Below are 11,340 nucleotides of genomic sequence, written 5' to 3' on the forward strand. Positions count from 1 at the left end.
ATTCCTCGTATGTGTCCTCATGCCTGGCAAATAAAGCTGATTCTGATTCTGTTTAGACGTTGTTTGTGTTCTTCGGGCAGTGTGTAGGGGCCTAAACTAATGGTTGTGGCAGACTGGTGGTTGCTTAAAGAGACAGTTAATAGGAAATAACGACAACATGGCAACTGTAAAATGTTATGTTTCTGTAACAATGCCATTTAATATGGCCGCTTTTTGAATCAGACTGCATTAGATTGTGCAGGTGTTGCTTTACAGAGCTTCATAGGGAGTTTTAGCTCATTTTTTAGCTGTCTGGCCTGCAACTTTACTGTTCACTCTTACCACTCTCGTAGCGTTATTTTCAGCCGCAGCTGGCAGCTGTTTTCACATAAAAAGCATTAACTGTACACTACTGGCCCAGCACCAAATCTAAGTTTAAGAAGTGATTCCTTTTAACGCAAGAAAGCCCTCGCTTTTTATTTTGTGAGTGTGCTACCAGCTCTTTTCTTCCTTGATTATTCACACTTGTAGTGTTACTGACATGAATATTCCCGTCTGGAGTAGGAACTAGAGAACGGAGAACACGGACTGTAAAATTGAAGACAGGCTACCACTGTGTGTTTGACCCCGGACTTAATTCACAATCTTGAGACAGCCACATTTGTACACATGACATCATGTTGAAATTACCTTCCCAAAATGACCTGTCTGGAACGTGTTTTCCGTTTATGTGTTTATGTGTCTTCATCTGGTTTCATTTAGTCCTGCCTGTCACACACACTGGAGGAAGGAAACAATATGTCAGTGGACAGCCACTCTTTTGGCGTGGCCCAGTAAATATACCGTACAGCTCCCGTAAAACAGTCCTCGCTCTCATTCCGGAGTTCAGTGCAGAGCTCTTGAAAACAGGAACAAGTATTTAAGAGTTGTAGTCTGGAAGGCTCCTGACATCATCGCTGCAGTTTGGACTATTGTCACTGCTCAAATTTAAGAGACAGGTTTATGTGCTTCTGATGCTGCTGTGCAACTCTGAACTCCTGAGTCTCTTGTTTGCACTTGCAGAGAAACTGTCAAACCAAATTTAACAAGGACACACAAATTATTTGTCACTACAAACTTATAAATACATGCAGTTTTTTTTTAAAGAGAAATTTTCTGTCATGGGTGTGTTTTATGAGTGTGTGTCCCAGATGAATCCTCAGCTCCCATGCCCTTCGTTGTGTAAACAGTGCACTGATGTCAAAGGTCTCGGCTGTCCTGTCCCGTGTGTTTCCACTGTGACACAGCGTAGAGAGTGACCGCGGCCCGTAGAGGGGAAGTTGTTGCCACCGAGCTCGACCAATAACAAATTAATTTCCTTGGCAGCGTTGGCTCAAAGATGAAAGATTAGTCCATCAGTGTGTTCTTAGCTGTTTCCTGAGCTGCACCTCATTGTGTTGCAGCTGAAGGGTCGAAGCTGCTCTCAGGATGGACCTGCAGCTCTTAATTTAATACAGCCTGGCTCCCAAAGACTACAGTATCGCAATTTAAATGCCTGCGTTCACTTATAAAAGTTGCAATAGCTCAAGTCAAATACAAATAAAAAAGGCTGCACCTAATCACCTATATAATATTTTAGAAGGACCATTTTCAATGTACAACTTCTGCAACTAAGTACTGTACCAGCGGTTCCAAAACCTTTTAGGTCACACCACCCCTACATCCCAACCAGGTTGACCCCCCCCTCGCCCCCAAATCTCTACACCTTAAAAGACATAGCCAACACTCTACTGGGTGACCTACAAGTCGTCCCTGTTTATGACATTTTCATGTCTTTTTCAGGATGTACTCAACTATGACTTAAACATTTACTTAAGGAAGGTTTGATTAGGTCCTTGTATTATTTTAATTTGATACTTTCTTAATCAGTAGAGTGGATATTGTCTTCATTATACAGTCGTCTCTTCTTCCTCCAGCGGCTTTGCCCTCTGCCATCCTGACGCTGATGTTTAAACCGTACCAAAGAGGAATCTACTGTGATGATCAGAGCATCAGCTATCCGTACAGGAGAGACACCATCTCCCATGGAGTCATGGCTGCCGTCACCATTACCTGCTCCATTGTCATTGTGAGTCCTAACATTTCCTCTGTCTTACAAGTGTTGTCACATTCATGCATTCAAAAATCTGACACACAAGCTAACTTTTTGTTTCAGTACAAACCATTACCAAAAGAATGTTTTCCCATATTACCTGAAAACTTGTCTTTATGTCTCTTCTTCCACAGATCACCACGGGAGAGGCCTACCTTGTGCACACAAAGCGCCTGCACTCCAACTCCCAGTTCAATCAGTATTTGTCAGCTCTTTATAAGGTGGTGGGAACCTTCCTGTTTGGAGGAGCTGTCAGCCAATCACTTACTGACCTGGCCAAGTTCACTATAGGTCGTCCTCGTCCAAACTTCCTGGCCGTGTGCGCCCCGGTCAGCTGTAACGGATACATGCTCCAGATCAACTGCACCGGCTACCATCGCAATGTGACTGAATCCAGGTGGGATTATGAACCTTTTATTATGAAGTAAAGTTTGATACAGTGAAGGCAGAAACTTGGATTCAAGTTTGAGTTCAAGCTGATGCCTCACATTTGAATTGATGGCCAATTTAAGTCATTCAAATGAACTGCTTTCAACCCGGAAATAATATTTTCCCAATATGTTACCTTTGTATATTATATAGCCATGAGATGTGCAAGATATTGAAATATTTATTCTAGGAACCACATATCTATAAATACTCAGAGAGCAAGGTTTGGTTTGGAATTTGCTTCATTTGTCTGACTAGTTTGTCCCCCAAAATATAAAATGTGCAATTATATAAATCACATGAAAGTAGCAAATCCTCAAATTTGAGTAGCTGGAACCAGGAAACATCATGCCTTTTTGATTGACAAATTACTTAAATAAGGGTTTGCATGTTCTTCCTGTTTATTATTTCCATAAAATAGTCAAATTCATAAAATAGTTTGTGTTTATTTACTGGATCAATTATCGGAACTTATTCTCACTGATCCAGCTGAGCAATATCAACAGTTAGCATCAAGCCATTTGGAGATAATATCCGCAAAACACTCATCTACAGTGATGTGCTATGTAGAAAACGAACAAATCTTCACATTTACCAAGCAGCCTCAAGTTTTCAATTGCTGATTGTTCAGCATAAAAAAACATGGTATTTAATTTTTTCAGCATGGCTCAATTTATTATTAACTAAATCCTACTGGAACCCGTAATAAGGTTTATGGTAATGCAGTGGAATTCCATCAAATGTCCTTTTGGAATCAATTCAGAAGTGGTGTATTGGTTCTATCATAAATAGGTAATTCATTTCTTTGTACATACATTATCATGTTTATAAAAACCTCACTGGAACAAACTTGTTACATTTTTGTGCATGAATTGTATTTTCTTGCTGTGTTGCTCCTCAGGTTGTCGTTTTACTCCGGCCACTCGTCCTTTGGGATGTACTGCATGCTCTTTCTGTCGGTGAGTGTGTCGTCGTCGTTTGCTTGCGACTTTCTGTAGCTATGAAATGTCTATGAAGTGACTTATGACAGACTGATGAAGGGCCGATGGTTGGATTGAACAGATTCCATAATTGAATCCCTGTTATTGTTTAGGAGAGAGATACTTGTGAGATACCAGGTCTAACAGACTGAAAAGAAATCTTTATTTCCCAGGCCACCAAACTGCTTATGCTTATGCTTTATGTTTCCTGCTGTCACTTGATGTATTCATGTATTGTATTATGTTTTTTGTACCTCATTCCGTGTGCACACGTCTCTGTGTGTTCTATGTTTAAATAAATAAAGTTTAATTTATTACAAAGACATGACATTAACAGTTTTTAATGGACAGCATTGTTCTGTATCCTTTACAGTTTTGGTGTTCTTGCTGTTCAAGTTTAGGGCTTCTTTCAGGCTTTTTCTGCATTTATAATGAGTGTGTAAGGTGTGACCCTGACTTTTTGTCAGGAGTTTGCATGTTCTTCCAGACTTTCTTTGCTAGCACCAGCAATGACTGCTTTATTACTTTTTCAACATGCTATACTAACTTTTTTTATCACTCTTCTTGATAAACCACACTGACTTTTGTCAACAAACTATACTATGACATTTTTTATGTCTTTCTTTACCTCTTACTATACTATGACTTTTGTATGACTATTCAACATACATGTAATTTTACTTTTTTCAAAATACTCTACCATGACTTTTTATCACTTTTCCAACATGCTATACTATGACTTTTTTTTCAGAAAAAATAAGCTTTGTGTCAGGGCATAAAGCATATGACTATGACTTTTTAATCACTTTTTTTTGACATACTATGACGAAAACAACAAAAATAAGCTTTCTGTCAGGGCAGTTAGCTTAGAGAGATAAGAGCATGATTGAAAGACCGAAGGTTGAATCTTCAAATCTTATTTGTTTCCGACGAAATATGACGAAAATGTGAGCTTGCATATCGGGTTGCTTAGCTTAGCGTGATAAGAGAATGATTGGAAGACAGGAGGTTCCATGTTTAAATCCCAATGGAGGTCTTGAGGTCCAGTACACCAAGCGAATGAGACAAATATGTCAGTTAGCACTCTAATGATAAGAGAATGACTGGAAGAGCAATCCAATATGTTTCATCAAATCTTGAGGTCCAATATTCTAATTGAAAGGGACAAATATTGTGAAAATACATATTGTGTGTCAGGTTGGTTAGCTTGGGGAGATGAGCGCGTGATTGGAGGACAGAGGTTTGTTTGTGGGTTGGGTGTTCAAATCCTGTGCTGTTAGTAATAAGATGTACAGAGAATGCAAAAGGAAGAACATTCTGTTCCTCTCAGTCTCTACCCCAAGCTGTTGTTTTGTAGAGATAAATGCACTTTTCGACATATAATTTCTTTTTTCAAGTTCCTATACTATAATTATTTTTATGGCTTTTTTCAACATGCTATACAATGAATTTTTATCGCTTTTTTGACGTGCTATACTATGACTTTTTTGATTCCATTTTTTTACATAATATAACTATGACTTTTTTAATCACATTTTTTCCGTACTATAAAAAAAAAACTTTTTATCTTTTTTATTGACTTTTTTATCACTTTTTTTTTTACATGCTATTTTATGACTTTTTTATCACTCTTTTTGACATGCTATTCTATGACTTTTTTATCACTCTTTTTTACATGCTATTCTATGACTTTTTCCAACATGAAAACTAGGACCAATATACCAAGTGGAAGAGACAAATCTGCCAAAAAACATGATTCTGTGTGTCAGGGCAGTTAGCCTCGGGAGATAAGCAAAGGGTTAGATGACAAAAGGTTGAGTGTTCAATTCCTATAAGGTCCCTTTGATTTGATGATGTACTTTCCAGAGAATACAAATAAGTGATGAATAACTCAGACTGATGCTTAGTAGAGATAAATGTGCTTTCTGATATTCTATGATTTTTTACATGAGGTACAGTGACTTTTTTATCACTTTTTCTACATGCTATACTATGACTTTTTTATCACTTTTTTCTACATGCTATACTATGACTTTTTCTACATGCTATACTATGACTTTTTTCAACATGCTATACGATGACATTTTTTGACATGCTATACTATGACTTTTTTGACATGCTATACTATGACTTTTTTGACATGCTATACTATGACTTTTATCACATTTTATGACATACTATGTTATGGCTTGCAACATGCCATACTATGACTTTTTAATCACTTTTTTCAACACGCTATACTATGACTTTTTATTGCTTTTTTCAAACATGCTAATCCATGACTTTTCCAACATGCTATACTATTACTTTTCATTTTTTGACATGCTCTACTATACTGTGACTTTTTTAAACATACTTTACTATGACCTTTTTCATCACTTTTTTCAACATGCTATGGTATGACTTTTTTATCACTTTCTTTTGACATGCTATACTATGACTTTTTTTGACATGCTATACTATGAATTTTTTTTGACATGCTATACTTTGACTTTTTTATCACTTTTTTTGACATGCCATACTATGACTTTTTAATTACTTATTTTGACATTCTATATGATTTTTTTTTCTCGCTTTTTTGACGTGCTATACTATAATTTTGTATCACTTTTTTCAACATACTTTATTATGACTTTTTTAAACATACTATACTATGACTTTTTTATCGCTTTTTTTGACATGCTATACTATGACTTTTATCACATTTTATGACATACTATGTCATGACTTGCAACATACCATACTATGACTTTTTAATGTTTTTTTCAAACATGCTAATCCATGACTTTTCCAACATGCTATACTATTACTTTTTATCACCGTTTTTGACATTCTCTACAATGACTTTTTTAAACATACCATACTATGACCTTTTTATCACTTTTTTTAACATGCTATACAATGACTCTTTTATCACTTTTTTGACATGCTATACTATGACTTTTTTAAACATACCATACTATGACTTTTTTATCACTTTTTTTTACATGCTATACTATGACTTTTTGATCACTTTCTTCAACATGCTATACTATGACTTTTTTATAACATTTTTCGACATACTATACTGTGACTTTTTAATTACTTTTTTCGACATGCTATACTATGACTTTTTATTGCTTTTTCAAACATGCTAATCCATGACTTTTCCCACATGCTATACTATGACTTTCTATCACATTTTATACTATGACTTTTTTATAACTTTTTTCGAAATACTTTACTATGACTTTTTTAACAATCTATTCTATTACTTTTTATCACTTTTTTGACGTGCCATACTATGCCTTTTTTATCACTTTCTTCGACATGCTATACTATGACTTCTTCATCACATTTCTCAACATGCTGAATTTTGTATCACATTTTTCAACATGCTATCTTATGACTTTTTAATCACTTTTTCAGACATTTCAGACTTAAAAAAAAAAAATTATCAATTTTTTCGACATGCTATACAATGCCTTCTTATTCATGTTTTGAACATACTATTACTTTTACATCCCTTTTTTCGACATTCTAATCTTTGACTTCTCCGATATGCTATACTATGACTTTTTCAACATTCTATACCATGACTATTTTTACATGCTCTACTATGACTTTATCAGGTTTTTCAACATACTATACTATGACTTTTTTATCACATTTTTGACATATTATACTAGGACTTTGTCACTTTTTTGAAATACGTACTATCCCTTTACAACATACTTTTAAAAAATATACTATACTATGACTTTATCACATTTTTTGACATACTATACTATGACTGTGTCATAAAAAAGTTGCAGTATAGTATATCATAAAAAACATATACAAAAATATGTAAACCAAATACAACATTCATTGTTTTTAATTAAATAGTTTTATGAGGCTCTTATTCTTAAGAAACATTTTGTTTGTAGTTTTTCAATTGACTCAATATAAAAAAAACTTAGTTGGGTCCTTATTTTGTACAAATACATACTAAAACTGGCCCTTCTTTGTGGAGAGTTAAATGATTTCCAACGGGAAGACATAGACATTGACCCTAAAACCTGTTCACATGGGACCAGAATTTATAAATAAAAAGGTTTCAAATCGCACATTAGCTGATTTTAAACAAGAATCTTTTTGTGTGTGCAGTTCTACGTCCAGGCCCGAGTGCAGGGGAAGTGGACGCGCCTGGTTCGACCGACCATCCAGTTCTTCCTGGTGGCATTTTCTCTTTATGTAGGATACACCCGTGTGTCTGACTACAAACACCACTGGAGTGACGTAGTGGTGGGGCTGCTGCAGGGAGCTCTTATCGCTGTGCTCACTGTGAGTACGACAATGATTATACGTACAAAATCATATATCTCAAGACTGTTTTTGTCTACTCGTGAAGTCCAAAACATTCTCAATTACCAGCAGGAGGTTTCCCCAAAACATACGATCTAAACAGCAGTGGGAAACCAGTATTTGTCGGGTCTATGTTACATAATTTACCAGTTACCAGTACAAGATTCCCACTCACGTTTATGGTAAACATATTCATTAACTTCTATCAATTGTCTTGTGATTACCATCCAGGCTACTAACCAAGACAAATGTGGAGTTTATACTTTATTTTATTATTCACATTTCTGCCTTTTCTCTAAGGTATAACTCATGGGATGTAGTGACCAGTGACAAGCTGAATGTAAATAGTCGATTTAATGTAGTCCCATAATACTTCCTGATTTGAGAAAGATTGCCATAAAATGAGTTTGCATGCAATAGATAATTGGTCATAACATGCAGACTTTGAAGGATATAGTCGCTGCATAGGGATGCAACAGCACAATCTAATTCAAGAATTTAGAAATGTGTTCAAAGTGACCTGCAAAATTTTCAATTGTGCATCATTTCAGAGCAACAAATCTAAAAAGCGAACCCTAACCTGCTACAGATACCATTCAAAGACAAAATAAGTATCTTTTCTATGTGAAATAGCTGTTGATCAATGCAGTAAGTACCATAACTACCAGCACATCATTTTTACTTTAAAACACTGACATTTACCCTTCTTCTGTTCTTTAAGGTCCGATACGTGTCCGACTTCTTCAAGCAGCGCCCCCCCCGCTGCACACACACAGACACGGCAGAGATCGAACACCTTGAACGCAAACCAAGCCCACAGCCTCCCGACTCGCAGCACGGAAACCACTACAACTACTCCGGACCTGTATGAGCTCTTTCCAGCAGCTACTCTTACTAACCTGGGCCTACAAGCTCACTAACAGCAGCTCCATTACCAAAGAACATGACTTCTACAGAAAAAAAAAAAATACAATGCAGTAACCACTACCTAGAAATCCAGACTAGACTGGCTACACTCGGCGACAACATCCCCAACAACTCTCCAGCTTTGAAAACTCAGATTCCCTAAACCTGTTGGAACAGAAGCTCAGTGTGTCTTTTTAATTAGGGTGTGTGTGTGCTGTGAAAATATGTGCGATTGTGTTTTTGTGTACACGTGTAGCGTGTTGTTTTGTTCGAATGTGTGCAATGATATTGATTTTATGATGTTGGTTTGTCTTAATTCTGTGCTGCGTTGATGAGATTTGTGGCGGAGAATTCAGGCTGTGCGTAACACCGAAAAGTTGGCTGGTGTTTTTGAAATTTACAGACAGTCTTGAGCAAAGATTGTTCTGTCCACAAATGGAGTGCCAAAACCTTGGAAGATGAAAGTTTTCTACTTTTGTTGCTTACTTACTGCAGTTAGAGAACACTTATTTTACACTGGAGCTAGATTATATCTGCCTGTCCCTGCCACTTTAGTCATTTTTCTCTGCAGACATCTATATTGAACTGTCTTTAGAAGATATGTATGTTTAATGATGGACTATATACATAATTTTGTATTGTGCTAACATTTTTTATTTTATTACTACTGTATCTAATAAATTGTGTAGCTTTTTAAGAAAGCATTACCACCACTTTACTGTGACGTTACAGAGCAACTTTGTAAGCTGGCATCGTTATTCTCCTTACTCCTCGATTAAAAAAAAAAAGACAGCATAAACATACATTTTTTTAGTTTTTTAGCACCTTACCTGCTTATGGAATTAATTTCTCTACAAGTTGACGCTAACATGTGTAACCAATTGTAAAACTGCACATAATGTAATCATTTCTTTCCTTCAGCCTGTTGGTTGTTTAGTGTAGTTTTCACCATAAATATTAGCCAGCATGTCGTCTACGAGTTCTTACTTTAACAGCAAGAGAAAAGAAATGTCTTTTTGTGGTGAGATAATATTTCCTTTTGATCTTTTCTTTCATTGAGCTATTGTCTGCTGTGTTCTTGTTGAAACGCAGCGTTCATGTCTGGACCTGCTGCTGACGGCTGTGGATTCCTCACAGCAAAAGGAATGAGGCTGTTAGACCACGTCAGAGATGTTCCCACGCTGGCAAGATCAGACGCCTATGAATATTTTATTTCCTCTTATCATCAGTATGATCTTTACTATCAGGGGATTTTTATGCACAATCACACCAAGGTCTGCTTTAAAGGGTCAGTTCATAGAAATGACTAAAGATTTTCCCCAAGTCCCACTGCTACCGTCTAGTCATGTAAATAGTTTTGGTTGTTTTAAAGCAGGTTTTGAGATATTTGCCCCCACCCAAAACTTGGGAGGTGAATTTGATTTGTGGCGCTCACGTCAATAAAGAAAAAAAAAAAGATATATTTTTCCTGGTTACTTTGAATTATCCGCACAACTTGCTAGACACACTGATATATCAGCCAGGTCAAGGTTTAATAATTTGTCTACCAGAGAGAACTGACAGGTCTATCTGTCAGCTGTAATATGTCCTGCTTAGTGCATGTCTTGGTTACAGTTCAATCTTTAAACCCTACAACTATTGGTGTGGCGATAATTTAGCCTCTGGGGGCTACGACCAATATTTTCTGCTAACTTTGTCTGTCTGCTTTTTGGTGCCGAGTAGATGGCATACAGTCGCTTTTTTAGACCTTTTTTTGTTGTTGCTGGAAGCAAGGTGGATGAGCCTAAAATAAACCTATATGTGCTGAAAGACAGTAAAACGCTGTGAAGAACTGAGGGGAAATGACAGCGACGGGTGATAATTCTCTGTGGGTTCGTCACTATGAGCGACACCTTTCACATTAAACAGTCATTTGATCCATTCATATAAACCCATCGATTCGAGCAGCTCTGAAGCCTAACTTTTAATGCACTCGTTAAATCTGACAAGATGGATAGGTGCTGATTCATAGAGTGAGATGTTACTAATCCAGAGGGAATTTGGTGATGCTTTGTTTTTTAATTACAGTGACTCTGCATGTCCCTGTAATGAGATTCATCCCTCAAATCGTTAACTTGTATCTGAGTCAACCAAAGCTCATGCCACAAATTATTGCATCTAGCTGCAGAGAAGTTGAATATCCATCTATACATTTTTTTCTCAGGCTCCCAAAAGCTACATTTCATAACTCTAAGCATCAATGAGTCAGTGAAGTGATTTGGATGTTGCCTCTGTGTCTTTCTGATTGCTTCATTTTTTTCCTCTCCCACAGACAGTTACCGACCAAAGATTAATGACCACTCTCAATCACGTCTTTTATTTGTAAGGCACCAGAGAAGCTTCCTTACTGCTAAAAGGTTGATTCATTCTCATTAGAGTACACAGTTGCTTGTTTACATCTTTGAATTTTTTTTGCCCCAGGTATCTTAAAATGAGACTGTGTTCATAAACACATTAAACTGGTTTTTGTTGCACAAAAAAAGAAAAAACACTTACAAACCTAGAAAACAATGTTATGTGTTACTGCTTACTGAGCGAATGGGAAAGGGG

General features: G+C 36.6%; 1 protein-coding gene across 1 annotated transcript in view; it reads left to right on the forward strand.

The window, feature by feature from the left end:
- Positions 1-9,718, forward strand: part of plpp2a (phospholipid phosphatase 2a) — a 17,774-nt gene extending 8,056 nt beyond the window's left edge. Inside the window, exons 2-6 of the mRNA XM_032499569.1 lie at positions 1,935-2,086; positions 2,245-2,507; positions 3,441-3,498; positions 7,648-7,824; positions 8,567-9,718. Of these exons, the coding sequence (XP_032355460.1) occupies positions 1,935-2,086; positions 2,245-2,507; positions 3,441-3,498; positions 7,648-7,824; positions 8,567-8,716 (800 nt within the window). The 3' untranslated portion in view covers positions 8,717-9,718. The remainder of the gene's footprint in view (positions 1-1,934; positions 2,087-2,244; positions 2,508-3,440; positions 3,499-7,647; positions 7,825-8,566) is intronic.
- Positions 9,719-11,340: the final 1,622 nt, after the last annotated feature.

This window comes from Etheostoma spectabile, chromosome 20 (genome assembly GCF_008692095.1).
Source record: "Etheostoma spectabile isolate EspeVRDwgs_2016 chromosome 20, UIUC_Espe_1.0, whole genome shotgun sequence".
Taxonomy (NCBI): Eukaryota; Metazoa; Chordata; class Actinopteri; order Perciformes; family Percidae; genus Etheostoma; species Etheostoma spectabile.